A 17,531-nucleotide genomic window follows, 5' to 3' on the forward strand; every position below is an offset into this window, starting at 1 on the left:
GAAACCGGGCAGATCCTCCTGCTTTCCTCCATGCCTTGGGAGTTCACGGCAGCACCGTCCTGGTTTGGTGCCCTCGGCATCACCCGGGACCAGACGAGCCCCGGGCTCCCCGCGCGCTGCTCGACGACCCAACTGTGGGCGCCGAAGCTGAATAGTCAAGGTCAGGTTAAAGATGTCCCTGCCCATGGCCTCGAAAGGTCCCTTCCAACCCAAACCCTTCCCTGATTCCGTGATCCCTGCATGTGTCCGTGCACGTGCTGCGCACACGTGTCCGGCTGAGATGTGTACACAGACATGCGTCTCCTTTGCGCAATGCCCGTTCTTCTCCCCAGTGCTTGCGCATCCTCCCACCTCCGTCGGCCCTTCCCAGTAAGTAACTGTTCCGCACGGGGCTCTGCCTCTCGCCGGAGGACGGTACCCGTGTGGGCACGTTCGCAATCAGCCCCTCAGGACCTCCAGGTCCCGCCTGGGAAGAGCCGTGCGCAGCGGAGCAGGGGCTGGATGCCGGCGGAAAGCTGTTGTGTCCGGCTGACTGTGCTGGGCTGATGCTGGGGAGGTTCAAGCTTGTCTTCAGCTCAGGGAGTTGGACTAGGTGATCCTCGTAGGGCCCTTCCACTGACTGTTCTGTTCTGTTCTATTCTATTCTGTCCCATCCCATCCCATCCCATCCCATCCCCATCCCCATCCCCATCCCATCCTCTTCTCCTACCTCCAGGAGCTAGGTTATAGCTGCAAGCCCAGGAAATTCAGTGTCTGCAGTGAATCATCAGTTTTTCAAATGCAAAAAGGGAGCTTGGGTCCTAGCTGTAAATTCTCTAACAAGATCAGCTCTTTGAGATGATCACCCGTGAACCTAGTTTACCTCGGCTTTATGATTTTGATTTTGATTTTATTTTTGCAGAGAGGCGTTGTGTCCTTCTTGTGAATTATTTCTCAAAAGCTGAACAGCAATAATATCCATTTTATTTAGCAAATTGCGAGTTGCTGTTTCAGTCCCATCTGTATCGCTCCGGCTCTAGCGACGAGCAGAGCATCTGAAGCGAATCTCGGCCGGGGGCTGTGAGCCGGCAGCGGGAACTGCTCTTGGCTCTCTTTAAGAAACTGCAACCATCTTCCTCTTCCTCAGAATAACCCCCGGGGTTTTCTGGTGGATCTGGCCACCCCAGTGCCGGCGGTCCTTGGGAACCGCAAAACCACGTGTTCAGCCAGCCAGCCACCCGCCTGGTTCTGGGCGAGCCTTCTAAATGTCACGAAACGTGGAGCACATCAATCAAACGCCACGTTAAGTATTGCTTTCTCTTGCAGGGTTTCATCAGGCTGGACATGTCAGAGTTCCAGGAGAGGCACGAGGTCAGTAAATGAGCCCCCTCTGCTACCGAGGGGTGCAGCTTCCAGTTTAACGGGTAATTTGAGCAAATCCTGTCGATGCCCTCGCTTTCCCCTGCGTTCGGTCCTTGTCCTGAGCATCTCCTCGCTGCCGCTGAGCGGGACAAGCACCTCCTGGCTGGGTGCTGTCTCGCCCTGGCAGCGTCACCCAGGATTTATTCCTTCCCGAATTAATTCCACGCTCTCCCGAAAACGGGCAGTTTTGTGTGTCAAATGGGGCGTGCAACAGAGCAACAGCCATTGCGTTAAATTGCAATATGGGAAATACCAGCCAAAAAAAAAAGCAAGTTTAACTCAAAAAAAAATAAAAAATAGTAGGAACAGAGACCAAGGAGCAGGAAAAGATTTAATAATTCGTGTCTGGTCCTGCAGCTTCTGTACGCGGTGTCAACCCTCGGGGGAAGAGCGACCGAGAAGTGGGGGGGCCCTAAATCGCTCTGGAGGGCTCTGTCTCCCCAAAAAGCAGCAAGGTCCTAGCTGAGATAGGCGAATAATATTTTTCTTTTGATGGCTGTGTAGGGGCCTTGCATTTTTTATTGGTGCCACCGGTGAGGTGCACCCACATCCAGAAAGCAGGGGATGAGAACTCTCCCGTGAGAGACATCAGAGCTGCTGCGTTGTTTTCTGCAGACAGGGAAGAAGGACGGGGAGGAGGAGGAGGAGGAGGAAGCTCCTACACTGCAGGAGTGAAAAATAGGTAGAAATAAAGCCGTGGTGATGATTCGGTACAAAGAAAGAGGAGTTAGGAGTAGCAGTGTAAGATATAAAATACTGCGCCCTGACAAAGACGAGAGGCAGAGCACAGGGAAGGAATAAAGTAGAGAATTGCGGCCAGAGCAATATACATTTTTCAAGCAAACAAGGATCAGGAGGTCAGCCCAGGAGACCGCGGCCTTTGAAGGAGCCCGGGAGCCTCACGTAGCCCCAGGCGCTGCGAAACGAATGCAACGAATTAGCTGCCGTCGGCAAATTTCTGCTCGTTTCTGCCGTCCTGTTCCCGAGTCAGCGGGACCCCCCCCGCGCTGCCGTCCCCGTGTCCGTGGGAGCGGGCAGGGAGGGCAGCGATGCTCGGGGAACGGGACTCACAGCTCTGCCCGGGCAGCCGGGTCGTATCGTTGGGCAAAAAGGAGCCGCTTGAATGGGAGAATCGGGGAAGGGTTTGGGTTGGGAAGGACCTTAAAGACCATCCAGTTCCTACCCCCTGCCGTGGACAAAGCTCTTAACACCGTCACCGCTTGTCCTATCGCTACATGCCCTTTGAAATAATCTTCTACATTTTTTAACCGAATTTAAAAAAAATCACGATGTCAAGTAGTGAAGTCATTTATTGACACAGGAAAAATATTTCCCCTGTGGGCTCTTCCCAAGCTTTGATTCCCCACCAGAGCCACCCGCCGCTCATAATCCTTTGAATCCTTGCTCTTAAAAAGGCTAAAGGAGACGAACATGGGTCTTGGACAGCGGGGATGGGTCTCTCGGACGCTGTTCAGACGCGGCGGGTTGTCCACCGGTGGCTGCAGACCCTGCTGGTTGCAGCCCTGGGCGAGGTGATTGCTCAGCAGCCACCAATCCGCATTTTGCCAAATTGTTGCTGATGAAGCTGATTTTGGGATACCCAGGGTGCGATAGACGCCACAAAGAATATAAACCTTGATTTGTCTGCAGCCAAGAGCGGTGGCTGCCTGCTGAGCTACCGAGAGGGCTTCGTTCCTGGTGTCCATGGAGCAGCTTTCACCCGTCCTCTTGCTTCTTCCCAGGTCGCCAAGTTTATCGGCTCTCCGCCCGGCTACGTGGGCCATGAAGAGGGCGGGCAGCTCACCAAAAAGCTGAGGCAGTGTCCAAATGCCGTGGTGCTCTTCGACGAGGTTGACAAAGCCCACCCAGATGTCCTCACCATCATGCTGCAGCTGTTCGACGAGGTAAATCCGTCTTTCGGGGACAAGAGTTTTGCACAGGGGCTGTTCAGAAGGTGACAGTGAGCACGGCAAGGGACGACGACGCAGGAGATGTCCTGGAGCGGAGCTGAAACGCTCCAGCTTGATAGTCCCTTCCAAAAAATGTGAGCCAGCCAAGTCAGCCTCTTCTCCATTCCAACACCAGGAAACGGGATGATGCTGAGGTCTCCTGCCGCAATAAATGGCATTTTTAGGCAAAAAGCCAGCGATGGGAGGGTTGGAAACATGAGGAAGAAGCCTGGGAATTGGATTGTCCCGTGTCACTGGGAAGGTGTGATGGTGAAGACTGTGACATGAGGACGCTGCTAAGGAACAGCCACCCCCATGGCGGTCGGACTTGGGCTGCCAGTCCGCGGCAGAAAGCAGGAGCGAGGAGAGGAGGCGGGAGGGCGATGGCCCCCTCCACGCGGGTGCCCTGCGCCCACCTCCCATGTACGCACGCATCCACGGCGCAGAGGAAATCGTCTCCGAGGTCTCGGGCGCGGGTCAGGTGTCGTCACAACGTCAGAAAAGCAGGGTGGTCTGGGGACTTCGTAGTCCATCGAAGCCACGTCTTGTTAAACACTGGGTTTTAGTTCAGGTTGGTTAATTTATGACTGTTTAGGTGGCATGTGATTTGTCTCACGCCTTCCCTGCCCCAGACGTAGAATCCCAGTCTGGTTTGGGTTGGAAGGCACCTTACAGACCATCCAGTTCCCACCCCTGCCGTGGGCAGAACTCCTCAGGGAACAACTGCCTTGGGGGAAGGTCCGTGCCCAGTAGCTCTCCAGGAAAACTCCCAGGCGTCTCCAGGAGTGCGTTGGCCTCCTCTGGAGACGGCTCAGGTCCCGGATAGAAGCCCTGCACCCCTCCAAGGTAGCCACCCAAGGCGTTTTGTCAACATTCGAGGCAGGTCCGTGCCTGTCAGCTGCCCAGTACTCCTCCCAGGCATCTCCGCGCACGACACCCCCCATCCCGCCAGCAGCGGGATGGAGAGCAGGTACCGGTGAGGAGGGGAGCACGAGGGCTTTGGAGTCCTTCGCGGGTCTCTGGGGGACCTTGGCGTACGACCCCGCTCTCCTGCACGAGCTGGTGGGAGTCAGGGAGCAACGCGCGTCTTCTGCCGAGCCCTCAGCCTGCCGCCCGCAAGCTTTCTGCTTTATTTTTAAGGTCCCGGATTGTCCTCAGAGGCAACCAAACTCCAGAGCAACACGCTGGAAGGTTTTGGGGTTTTTTTGTTTTAAGGATTAATAACACAATTTTTTCTTGCATAGATCATCGCAGCGGCAGCTAAATGTGAAATCAATTCCTGTACCACGCACTTGACAGGGCAATAACCCAAATGTTAATCTCAAGCACCCAACAAGGATTTGTGTCATTGTGCTGGATATCTGCTGCTGGAGACATATCGAGGAAAGAAACTGCCTGGGGAGCCGCTCAGTTTTTCCTTATTTTTCTCTCTTTTTTTTTATTTTATTAATCAAGAGAACTAGCACTTTTGAAGGGTTCGTGCCTTGGTGGGGCAGGAGGAGGGTGGATGCTGCGGCAGTCGGCTGCAGCGGCGATCGTCCCCACCACGGAGCGCGGTGCTGGGCTGCCCTGGTTTGGTTTGCCGGGCGATCCCGCGGGCGTGAGGGATGCTCTCCGTTGCTTAGTTCGCTCCGTTATAGCCATAACCCGGTTATTTCTGCGAGGTTATTTCGGCTTTGCTTATTTTTGGACGGGCTGCTTGCAGCCTGTGCTCGCCCGTGGTGCCTGCAGAGCAGCACAAACCCCTTCGGAGCCCTCCCGGGAGGGCGCGGTGCCACCGGCAGCTTCGGACCGCTCGTCCGGAAGGCTTTGGTCAACATCTGGGTGTTGTTGCTGGAGCTGTTCGAGGCACCGACGCCTGCGGCTGCCTGCTCTGCCCCCAAAAAGAGCCCGCACGGGAGAACGTCTCACGTCTCAGGCACCCCGGCACCGAGCCCAGCCTAAACCACGGCCGCGGCAGGGCTGAGCCACGCGCCTGGGCTGCCTCCACGAACCTGCCTGAGGGCTGGAGGGGGGGGACGGAGGCACGAGGTGACGACACCTTCACCTGCACTCGTGGGGTTCGCCAGAGCTCGTGTCCCAGCCCCAAAACCGTGGCAGGGAGGTAGGCAGAGGATCCAAGGGGCTGCCCCAGCCCACCTCCCCGCCGACGTGTCCTGCATGGGGCAGGCTGGGACCACGTGCGGGACAAGCTGCTGCCATTCCTCGGAGAGGTGGGAGCTCCGCAGCCCCCCAGCTCAGCCCTGCCTCCTTCCTGCCCGCAGCCTTGGGCGGCCCTTCCAAAAGAAATCCGCTCGGGACAGAGGGGGGGAAATGGGACCCGCGTCCTTTTGCCTCGTGGTTCGGCAGCGTCCCGTGGCGCCGGCTCACGCTGCCTGTGTTGGCGCGGTGTTGTTGCAGGGCAGACTGACGGATGGGAAGGGGAAAACCATTGACTGCAAGGATGCCATCTTCATCATGACCTCCAACGTGGCAAGCGATGAGATCGCCCAGCACGCCCTGCAGCTCCGACAAGAGGCCATGGAGATGAGCAAGAAAAGGATCGCAGAAAACTTAGGTACTGCTCTTTTTATATCTTACTCCAAATCCCTAACGAATCCACCTCCTTCCTAAGACCCGTTTGACAGCGGCTCAGCCGTCCCTCGCCACGGGAGAGCACCCGGACCCTTGGGTTGCCTCCCCGCTGCTCGCCCCTGCAGCTGGACACGGACACGGACACGGACACGGACACGTCCCCCCGGCACTGCAGCTTTCGGGCAAGCCTGGGGACGCTCCTCTGCAGCGCCCTGATCTCGTGTGTGCGTGTGCCTGGGAAGTCGTGCTATTCCCCTCCGGGATGACCTGTGGCTGAGAAGTCGCAGCCTCCCCCGTTCTCCCTCCTGTGATCCCTCTGCGTCGGGCTCTCCCCGTTGTTCGGGATCACATCCTTGAGCTCTGTCTTTGGAGAAGGTTTTATATCCCGCCTCCCTCGTCCTGTGCTCCCTTCCCTTCGTCTCCTCACCCTTTTCAGTCTTTCGAGACCCTTCCAAACGCTTCCCAGAAAAGACCACGGCCCAGACAGGCACTGACATTAAAGAGGAAAAGTTTTGTTTCCTCGCACTCCTTCCAAAAAAGACTGAGCTTAACCAGTTTTCCTTCGCCTTGGAACGGGAGCCCTGGCCCCACACTTCCGGATCCGGTAGAAAATTTTCCAAAAACGTGGCTTAGGCAATAACAGGAGAATTGAGCAGAGGAAGGGCAGCCTCTAAGACCTGAACTAAGCCGCTCCGCTGAAGGCAGCAGAGTCCAGTTTACGTGCAACCCTCCGCCGCCTTCACCAGCCGGTGGGTGATAACCTGGTCGGTCTCTGCTGTGCCACGGACGGACGGTGATGGCCGCACCAGGGGCCGTCCCCTCTGGCTCTAAAAGACGAGGCACTTTGTGAGCACAGCCGCCGGCGCAGGGAAACGCCGTCTGCGTCCTGTGCTGCCACGTATGATGGCTGCCTCCCTTGTTTTCCCATCAGTTTTTAAAAAAAAAAAATCAGTTTTTGGGTTTTTAAAACCCTTTTATGGTTTTAAATGGCTGAACACGCATCTTCCGTGGGGTACCTCGCAGCATGTGCCATCGCGGACACACCGTGTTTCCCAAAGGTCAGTCCCGGCAGCTCTGCTCAGCGGTGGAAATGCCCGGAGCAGCCGTGGCGTGCGGTGTGCGCTGCGGCTGTGCCCGGAAAACCGCCACAGCCCCTGCCTCAGCTCCACGGGAGCAGGAGAAAACCTTGGGGTTTGGCGTCAAATGTATTTTCCAGCTTCTTTCTCACTGTCTCTTCCTTTTTGTTTTGAGACGTGGATGCCAAAGCTGGCTTAATTCAGAATCTTTAAACTTCAATCAAACTAGGTAAAGGACAAAGCATGCCTGCAACTGAACTTTCAAGAATAACATTTCAAAATGCCAAGCGCTTTTCCGCTAAATGAGGAAAGCATTGAATTTTAATTTCTACAACTGTACAGCAGACAGCTGCAGTGAGCGAGCGGCAGCGAGAGAGCGTAGCCGGAAAATGCATTTCGGCTCAGAAGCCTGCCCTCAATTGAGTTTCGTGGAGCTCCGTGCCATTTGCTGAGCTCTCGGCTTGGCGATGCTCCTGGAGGCAGCGGCCGGGAGGGCAGCGTGAGTGCCTGGGCGGGCAGCTAAATGGGAAGATAGAGGGAAGGAGCCGCTTCCGCAGCATCTCGGCGTCTGCGGGTGGAAGCGGCAGATATTACAGGTGGCAAACCTGAGTACTGGGGGGCAGCTCTGTCTCTTCTGCCTTCCCCGGCTCTCCTCTTCCAGCACGCCGTGCCAAATTCCTCCTGCTTAGAGGGGAAAAAAAATACTTGGTGTCTTTTAGCAGAAAGCAGGGAAGTGAAATGGGCCAAATCCTTATAGCCAAAGACCCTCCGCTCCATTTACACCGCATGGCCGGGCCGCGCTGTCCCTCTGCCCACCCAGGACGCACCCGGCGTCTGCCGTGGGGGAAGAAGGAGAAGAGATGATTTCAGGGCACACAGCACCGCTTCGCGGCACGCCGGCGGGGCCTGAGAGCCCCTTCTGCTGCCGGGGGTGCAACCATCCTCGCCAAGGCTGCCCAGCACCCAGCACCCAGCACCCAGTGTGGGCCTTTCTCCACCGCCTCGCTGTCAGGATCTGTGCGGATGCAAGGGATCTCCCTATAAGCATCCTTGCGTTAAAGTAGCCTGTGCAGTTAAATATGGGAAGATGTAGGAAGGACCGAGGCGGTCAGGGAAGGGGGAAGGTGATTTGGGCAGCAGATTGGTGACCCCGCGTCGGCTCTGCGGGGATTCGGGAGCCAGCCAGCCCCTGGCTCCATCTGCAGTCGGCCGAGGGAAGTAGAACCCAGCCGGAGCCCGAGCTGTGCCGCGGACAGTCTGACCGTGGACTTTGTTCGCCGAAGGGACCCAGGACGGTCCCTCTGTGCCTGGCACAGGTGACGGCGTGTCCTGCGTGTGATGCCGTGAGCTCCCGGAGCTCGCCCTGGCCGAGTGCGGACTCCTGCTATCCGAAAGCTCCGGGCGGCAGCTCCTGGGGGGCGGGAGAGCGAGCGGAGGCCGAGCCGGAGCTCTTTTGGCGTGCAAGCGAAACACGGCAGTGCGGGGTGCTCTCCTCCTGTGCGGGGGGGGCCACGGGCGACCCGGCCCCGCTGTCACGGTGTCAAGCGCAGGGACACCCCGGTACCAACCCGAGCGTGGTTGGTGGCACGTGGGAAGGTCCCGGGTCTGTTCTGAAGCCCCCTCCGGCTTTGTTCATCCACCCTGCGGGAGCGGGGGGGACGGCAAACCCGTGTCCCACCTTCCCCACCAACCCCCCGTGTCCTCCTGCCTTTCAGAGGACGTCCAGATGACCGACAAGATAACCATCTCCAAGCAGTTCAAGGAAAAGGTTATTCGCCCCATCTTGAAGGTACAGAGGATTATTTTTCTTTCATGGTTTACATTTCAGGTGTCCTGCGCTTTGGTCACTCAGCCATTCGATGCGATAGCCCCGGTATTCCTCACCCGGCTCTGAGATAAGGGACATGATGTCATTTTTTTTTTCATTTTCACCCACTCAGAAGTAAGGTCGGAGCCCAGCAGAGATAAATAACAGCTCCTTACTCGCTCCCTGTGCTCTCGTGTTGGAGCAGCGACGTGAGAGCCGGAGGGGAACACGGGCTGGGAGGTGCTGCAGTGGCGTTTTGGGGCTTCCCTGCTCTCCCGGGGTCACCGTGTGCTCAGCTCCTGCTCTGCTGCAGAGGGGCCAGGAAATCCTGGCCGCAGCGACACGTCCTGACGGCACGAAGCTTCTCTCAGATGTTTCTGCAGCGCTTCAGGGCGCTGCTCACCTGGCAGCTCCTACAGAGACCGAGGATTTGGCCTCCCGGCGAGAGGCTCGGAGCGGAGCCGGAGAGCAGCAAGGGGTGTTGCTGCACGAGGCTGGGGCAGGAGCAAAGAGCAGAAGAGGCAGGAGCGGGGCGTCCGCCGCAGGACAGATTCATTTCTAGTTCCTCTTGCCATCTCCAGAAGAATTCGTTCCTCCTGGAGGCCACGCTGAGAGCTGATCCCGGTGATCCCGGTGATCCCGGTGACCCCAGACGTGGCAGGATGGATTTGCAGCTCGGTGGCACGGGGCGGGATGGCTGCCGGGGCCTGGCTGGGTGGATGCTGAGCTGCGGGAGGTGGAGGTGGTCCCTGGGGAGCGTCACCGTCACGGCTGTCCCTGTCGGGGTCACCCACCCCGTCCCCGCTGACCTTCCCCCATGTCCCCCCCCCAGGCTCACTTCAGACGAGACGAATTCCTGGGAAGGATCAATGAGATCGTCTACTTTCTCCCTTTTTGCCACTCGGAGCTCATCCAGCTCGTCAACAAGGAGCTGAATTTTTGGGCCAAAAAGGTAAAAACCGTCCGTGGCTTTAGAGGTCACTTCTCCAGAGATGCACGAGCAGGAGGAAATCCCTGCCCGAGCCTTCATCCTCCTGATGAGGAGGCAGAGCCAATGTACATCTTTACCACAGCCTTACCTGCTGTTCGACACGAGGGGACCTCGGGGAGGGGGGCACACGCGGTTCCTCCTGGGTGGGGACAGGGACGAGCTTCGCACCACATTCAGACGCATCGTCGTCTCGTCGGGTTTTGCACATCCGAGCTCTCCGGGGGGCTAAACAGGAATTAGGGGACCACTGGCGATGGTGGCTCTGGCCTGGGGGAGCTCTCCCCATCCCAGGGATGCTCTCACCCCTCCGTGCTGCCCGTGGTGTCCCCACCGCGCAAGGAACGGGGTGCCAGGGTTGCTCGAAGGCGTCAGTAACTCTTCCTCCTCTTCCTCACCCGGCAGGCCAAGGCGAGGCACAACATCACCCTGCTCTGGGACAGGGAGGTCATGGATGTGCTGGCTGACGGCTACAACTTGCACTACGGTGCCCGCTCCATCAAACACGAGGTAAAGGGGAGAGCCGGGAGGGGGTTATCGTTGGGAGGGTCCCTGCGATGGGCGGGCTCGTAGCCTGGCTTGGATCAGCACTGGTGTGGCCAGCAGGACCAGGGCAGCGATCGTCCCCCTGTGCTGGGCCCTGGTGAGGCCGCACCTCGAGTGCTGGGTTCAGTTTTGGGCCCCTCACTCCAGGAAGGACATTGAGGGGCTGGAGCGTGTCCAGAGAAGGGCAACGGAGTGGGGAAGGGGCTGGAGCACAAGTGTGATGAGGAGCGGCTGAGGGAACTGGGGGTGTTGAGCCTGGAGAAGAGGAGGCTGAGGGGAGACCTGATGGCTCTCTACAACTCCCTGAGAGGAGGCTGTAGCCAGGTGGGGGTCGGTCTCTTCTCCCAAGTTACAAGCGATAGGACAATAGGAAATGGCCTCCAGTTGTGCCAGGGGAGGTTGAGGTTGGAGATCAGGAAATATTTCTTCACGGCAAGGGTTGTCAGTCCCTGGAAGAGGCTGCCCAGGGAAGTGGTGGAGTCCCCATCCCTGGAGGTCTTCCAAAGACATGGAGACGTGGCACTTTGGGACATGGATTAGTAGACGTGGTGGTGTTGGGTTGACAGTTGGACTTGATAATCCTAGAGGTCTTTTCCAACCTTAGTGATTCTGTGAGTCTATGATTCGATGTCCACGGTCTGTGGGAGGAAATGGCGGGGCCGGTACGCTCCAGAAGGAGACGGGGGACAAGTAGGATGAGCAGGAGATTCCGGGAGCCTGAGAGCTGCCGGCTCCCCGGGTGGCTGCTGGCAGGGGCGTTCTCATGGGAGCTGGTTCTTCGTCTTCAGGTCGAGCGTCGCGTCGTGAACCAGCTGGCAGCCGCCTACGAGCAGGACCTGCTGCCGCGGGGCTGCACCTTGAGGATCACGGTGGAGGACTCGGACAAGCAGCTGCTGAAAACCAAAGACAGCTCTTCCCCTGCAGCGGAGAAAACAAAGATGCCCACCCTGCGGCTGGAGATAGTGGAGAAAGACAGCAAATCCCGAAAACTGGACATCCAAGCGCCTCTGAACCCAGAAAACATTACTTACTTCTTGTAGGCGGCGACGAGCACTCCTGGAGCGTGCAGATAATAAAATACCCTGAGACTCGGAGTGTGCGATCTGGCCACGCCGGCGAGGGCAGGCAGGGCCGGGCACGGGCAGGAGCTGCCCGAGCGGGGTGGGCGCGGAGGGGCTGCGGCTGTGGGTGGCGAGGTGCCGCGCTGCCGATCGGGGACAGGTGGAGGGTCCCGGGGTTCCGCTTGGCACGAGAGAAGGTGTCGGAGCTTTTTAAGAAAGGGGAGAGCAGATTTCAGACCGTACGGGAGCCGGGCTGTCCGGCTCGGGTGGGCTTTGTCCTTGCCCCGGGAGGGGGTCGGGTTTGCTGGCTTGGGCTGCGGCCGGAGGGGCGACGGCAGGGGCCGAGCGCGCGACAGCTCGGGTTTAAACGCCGCCAGGCACTCTGACTCTGTATTTCGCCCGCTTCTCTTTATTTATTGCAATAAACGGCGTGCACATACGACCTTTGCGTCTCGCGCGGGCGGGGGGGAGCAGAGGTGGGGATCGCCCGTGGGCAGAACACGTCCCCGGGGGGCTCCGGCATCTCCTGCCCCTCGCTGGGAGCCGGGACCACCGGCCAGGCGACATCCCGGTGCCACCCCCTCGCTAACTGCTCCTCCCCGCTGCTTTTCTTCTGACCTGCTCCCAGGAAATATTTACTATCTCGGGCTTCACCGCGCTGCTCAGGTTGTCCCCGGTGTCGGAGCCGGTGGCTCTCACCAGGCAGAATCGGACTTTTCCTGCGTGTTTGTGGGTGGGAGGTTTCGCTCTCCCGAACCGTGGTTTGCAGAGCGGCTCCGTGAGCTCTGCAGGGACCGATCCTGCCGGCAGCCGGACCCCTGGCCAGGCCACCATCACCGTCACCCCGCCGGAACAGCAGCGCTTCACCGACACAGCACCGACTGCTCCAGCCGGTGATGTGTCGCAGGGGCGGGTTATGAAGAGTGGGAAATTAAATACAAAAAGGAAATCAAACCGAGTAGCTCTCCCGAATTCCTAAGCCATAAGTCGCGGTCGGAGGTGGCAGCGAGCTGCCGGGGTCCCCGTCCGACACGGCACACCACTGCGTGAAGTCCCCAGGCCTGAGCGTCCCCGCCGGCGCTGCCGGGCCAAGGCGCTGGCACTCATTTTCCGAGGGATCCGTGAAGGTTTAGGGGCTGCCTTGACCCACCTTTCTGTCCCTGTTGCCTTTTCCTGCCACGTGGACCCGAGCGCTGCTGCCAACAGGGACAAAAGGGGGAAAGCTCTGCCGAAACGGAGCTGCTGGGACAGCGAGTGGGGCTGTGGCATCGCCCGTGCTGGTGGTCCGTGGCTGCTCGGCTCCTCTCGGCCCCTCTCCGCTGCCCGGGCAGCGCCGGGCTGGCAGCCGGCTGGGTGATGGAGCAGGAGGGGACGAGCCGGTCCCCCCCCAGTGCCGGGATGAGGGGGGGTGGCAGTGTCGGGGATCTGGCTGGATGGGGAGCGGGGTCTCCGGCAGCAGGATTTGGCCTTTACCGGCGACAGACAGCGGGACGGCCAGGGCGGGTGTCTCCCTCCAGGCTGTCCTGGACCCTCTCGGGCTGAGACTCGCTCCCCTGGGAGGACCGGGAAGAGATTCAGCCGCCGCCATGGTGGCACCCACCAGCAAGTGGCATCCCCCAACCCGCTGTCACCTCCCGCAGCCACCAGACGCTGGCAAACGCCAGCACCGCACTCGGCTCCCTCCGGCCACGCTCCGGCACCGCCCGGGCCCGGTGCAGGACGGGCAGCCCCGGGGCGGCACCGCGGAGCTGGCGGGCGAAGCCGGGATTCCCCGGGGTCTCCCCAGGTTCCCACCGGGCCCCAAACCTGGGGGGGGGGCAGAGCTGGGTGTCCTGCGCCGGGGTGCGCAACAGGGTGGGCGCGTGTCTGCGTGGGAGCGCGTGGGTGTGCGTGGGCACGAGGGCGTGAGGGCAGCGCTGCACGGCGCTGAGGCTGAGCCCAGGGAGGAAGGCCGATTCCCTCGGTGCAGCCCCAGGGAGCAGCTCCCTCCGTGCCGTGACACCGGCACCCCCACGCCGACACCGCCGGGCTGGGGGCACCCGGTGCCGGGGCTGTCACGGGGGGCTCCTGCACGGCAGCGGCAACCGGCCACGTCCCACCTGGAGCTGCTGGCTGGACGCAGGGACAGCGGGGAGCCCACGGCCATGAGCGCCGAGCTGTGCCATGCCGTGCCACGCCACACCGTGCTGTGCCGCGCCGCGCCGTGCCATGCCACGCCATGTCATATAACGCTGTGCCAAGCCACACCATGTCGCTCTGTGCCGTGCCGTCCTGCCACGCTGTGTCACGCCATGCCACGCCACACTGTGCCATGTCAGGTTGTGCCGTGCCGTGCCGTGCCACGCTCTGCTGTGCCGTGCCATTCTGTCACACGCTATGCCGATCTCTGCCACGCTTTGACGTGCTATGCCGTGCCATGTTGTGCTGTACCGTGCTGTGCCGTGCCAAGTCACGCCGTGCTGTGCCGTGCTGTGTCATGCTCTGCCATGTCATGCTGTACTGTGCCACACTCTGCCACGCTGCGTCACCCTGTGCCGTGCCGTGCCGTGCCGTGTCAGCCCCCCAGGAACCGCAGCCACGAGGGCCCGGTCGGCAGGAGGGTCCGGGCCGTGGCGGTGCTGGGGGGCACGCGGGGCCCTCCCCGATCGTTTTATTTGTTTTTAATTGTGCTGGAGGCGCGGTGCCGGCTCCTCTGAGCAAACAGCAGCGGGTGAAAGGGCTCCCTCTGACAGATCAAATAAATGTGCCACCGCAGCCGGGCCGGGAACAATAAACGGGAGGCAGGATCCGGAGGGGAGAAACATCAGGCTGTGACGGGGGAAATTCAATTACCGCCAGCCTTCAGCCCCGTGCCGGGCTCCTAATTCGATTAGGGGCAGGCGAGCTCCAGCGAGCCAAGGGGCCTCGGTGCGGCCCCGGCTCGGGGCTTTGTCACCGGGAACAAAGCGGCGGTGGTGGCCGGAGGCCTCCGGCACCGTTGGGTCGTGCACGGTGCGGGACCAGCCGGGGCCGGGACCCATCGGGACCCCCCCCCCGGTGCAAAACCCCGTAGGGTGATGCAGCCCGGCCGGGGCGTGGGACGATGCTGCCAGCGCTGCCAGCGGGCTCCTGGTCCACGACCCCGGCAAAGCTGGGACTCGAGCTGTGCGGGGGACCCACGGTGTGCCCGGGGGGGGGGGGGTCCTGTCAGGTGGGGGGGGGGTCCCATCAGGGGGTCCTGTCAGCCCCCTGGCTCCTGGACCCCTCCCTCTCCCCCAGGCACGTTGACATGGCCCTTGAGTCACGGACAGCCCCCAGAGCCCAGCGGGATGGAGGGACACGGGGTCCCTGTCCCCAGCTCCCCTGCCGTGCCCAGCCCTCCCTGCTGCCATCGCTCACCGTTTCGGGGGGGGTGTCAGCCTGCGCCCCCATCCCATTGGGCAATGCTGGGGACAACTGGGTGCCCCTGCTGCCAGCACCCATCTTCCTTCACCCACTAAAATCAGGAGGTCTCACCCACATCTGCATCCCAGCTCCCACGGGAACTGCAGGGATAAGGGGGGGTCTCCCCAGCACTGTCCCCCCCAGCCGGACAGGGACGGGGTGCCTGGGCTCACCCCCGGCCCGCTGCCCCCTCCTCCTCCCCTTGTCCCCCTCCCTCTCCTCTCCCCCTTCATCCCCCTCATCCTCCTCACCCCCACCCCCCCATTCTGCCCCTGGCTCTGGGTAGCAATAGCAGCAGCTCCTTGCGTGGCAGATTGCTGCCTAATTAGTTTAGAGGGAAAACTTAATTGAATTAACTTTTTCACAACTCCAGCAGCCTGACAGTCGGGGCTCTCGCTCAGCCGCCAGCCTCCAGCTCCGTGATCTAATTAACTTGTTTAGCAACCTGCCCGCTTGGCCGGCGCAGCTGGGGTGGGCTCGGGTGGGGAGCACCCACCAGCCCCTGCCTGCACCCACGGGTGCCCCGAGGGTCCCACGCGAGGGACCGGACCCAGACCTGGCCCACCCGGGTGGAACTGGGGGCACCGGGGAGCAGGGGGACCAGCTCTGCGCTGCGGGACATGGGGGGTGCGGGGCAGGATGTGGGGCAGGAGATGCGGCAGGACAGAGGGCAGCACACCGGGCAGGGCATGGGGCAGGATGTGGGGCAGGACGTGGGGCAGCACAGAGGGCAGGACGTGGGGCAGGAGATGGGGCAGGACAGAGGGCAGCACACTGGGCAGGGCATGGGGCAGGATGTGGGGCAGGAGATGTGGCAGGACAGAGGGCAGCACACCGGGCAGGGCATGGGGCAGGATGTGGGGCAGGAGATGTGGCAGGACAGAGGGCAGCACACCGGGTAGGGCATGGGGCAGGATGTGGGGCAGGATGTGGGGCAGCACAGAGGGCAGCACACCGGGCAGGGCATGGGGCAGGACGTGGGGCAGGATGTGGGGCAGCACAGAGGGCAGGACGTGGGGCAGGAGACGGGGCAGGACAGAGGGCAGCACACCGGGCAGGGCATGGGGCAGGATGTGGGGCAGGATGTGGGGCAGGACAGAGGGCAGGACGTGGGGCAGGACAGGTCCTGGGCAGCCCCCAGCGCCCCAGCCCCGTCCCCGCACCCCGTGGGCAGAGCTGATCCCGCAGGACCTGGGCAGGGTCCGGCCTTTCCCCCCCACTCCGGGGGGCCGGTGCCCACTGGGAGGGCAGCGAGCCCCCTCCTCCCCGGGCCGGGGCACAAAGCCCTGAGCCGGCCGTAATTAGACTTTTAAATCCTCTTTAGTGAAAGTGTTTGTCTTGAAAATGTCCCCAATCCTCCCCAAATCCTCCCCAAATCCCCCGGTGCCGCTGAAAAGGGGCAGAGCCTTTACCTTGGCCCCAGCCGGGTGGGGGGCCCAGCGGGGGGGGGGGGGGTGAGGTGCTTTGAAATTCAGCCGGGATGAAAAATGGGGGGGGGGGCAAAGGGCAGAGCCCCCCAGGGATGGGGGGGGGCTGATCACACACCCCCCGCAGCCCCCTGCTCCCCCCATGCACCCATGGGTGGTGGGGTGCCCCTGCTGCCCTCCTGCTCCTGGGATCTCAGCCCCAGAGCCCCCCCGGTGAAGGGGACCCCCTGTCCCCCCGTGTCCCCCCCCAGGCGCTTGGTCCCAGGGGACGGCGGGACCTTCCCGGGGTGCCACCTGCGAGGGCGGCCGGTGCCCGGGGACAGCGGGGACCCGGCGGCCGCTGGGGTGGGGGCGGATGGATGGAGGGGCCGGGAAGGGGGTGACCGACTGGGGACAGGGACACTCTGCTGCCTGTCCCACGCCGGGGGGGACACGGCCCCTCGCTCCCCGGTGCCCGTGGAGCGTCGCCAGCCCTGGGCCGGCAAAGCCGCAGCCAGAGCACCCCGAGGAGGTGTCACGCCCCGAGAGGGGTCCGCGGGTGTGGGACGGAGGCGCCCACCCCTGTGGGGGACGGCAGGGCTCGGGGTGCCCGGTCCCCCCCCCCCGGGGTAGCACACAGGGCAGCACGTGGGGCAGGGCTGGGGGTGTGGCGGGGGCCGTGGCCCAGGTACCCCCGGAGTGGGGCACAGGGGCTGCGCTGGCTGAGGGGTTGCCCCCCCCGATCTGCCGTGGGGCAGTGGGGCTGAGCCCGTGGGGGGGGGGCCGGGCTGGGCGTGGGGCACCCTGGGGTCCCCCTTGGGCCCCTCTGGGGTCTCTGTGAGTGGGGGGCAACGGGGATCAGTGCCTGGGGTGATGGGGCTGGGGGACGGGTGGGGATGGATCCATGGGGCTGGGGGGGGCACGGGGGGGGATGGGATGGGATGGGATGGGATGGGGATGGGGCTGGGATGGGGATGGGATGGGGATGGGATGGGATGGGATGGGGAGGGATGGGGATGGGGATGGGGATGGGATGGGATGGGATGGGATGGGATGGGATGGGATGGGGATGGGATGGGGAGGGATGGGGATGGGGATGGGATGGGGATGGGATGGGGAGGGATGGGATGGGATGGGATGGGGATGGGATGGGGATGGGATGGGGATGGGGATGGGATGGGGATGGGGATGGGGATGGGGATGGGGATGGGATGGGGATGGGATGGGGATGGGATGGGGATGGGATGGGGATGGGGATGGGGATGGGATGGGATGGGATGAGGATGGGATGGGATGGGGA

At 61.7% G+C, this 17,531-nt stretch overlaps 1 protein-coding gene across 2 annotated transcripts in view; it reads left to right on the plus strand.

The window, feature by feature from the left end:
• CLPB (ClpB family mitochondrial disaggregase) overlaps window positions 1-11,844 on the plus strand; it is an 86,647-nt gene extending 74,803 nt beyond the window's left edge. For both annotated transcript variants that reach the window (XM_075742696.1, XM_075742697.1), the window contains exons 10-16: window positions 1,306-1,350; window positions 3,144-3,305; window positions 5,751-5,907; window positions 8,716-8,789; window positions 9,640-9,759; window positions 10,201-10,305; window positions 11,130-11,844. In XM_075742696.1, the coding sequence (XP_075598811.1) occupies window positions 1,306-1,350; window positions 3,144-3,305; window positions 5,751-5,907; window positions 8,716-8,789; window positions 9,640-9,759; window positions 10,201-10,305; window positions 11,130-11,381 (915 nt within the window). In that variant the 3' untranslated portion in view covers window positions 11,382-11,844. The remainder of the gene's footprint in view (window positions 1-1,305; window positions 1,351-3,143; window positions 3,306-5,750; window positions 5,908-8,715; window positions 8,790-9,639; window positions 9,760-10,200; window positions 10,306-11,129) is intronic.
• The last annotated feature ends 5,687 nt before the right edge of the window (window positions 11,845-17,531 follow it).

The sequence above is a fragment of the Balearica regulorum genome, chromosome 1 (assembly GCF_011004875.1).
Source record: "Balearica regulorum gibbericeps isolate bBalReg1 chromosome 1, bBalReg1.pri, whole genome shotgun sequence".
Taxonomy (NCBI): domain Eukaryota; kingdom Metazoa; phylum Chordata; class Aves; order Gruiformes; family Gruidae; genus Balearica; species Balearica regulorum.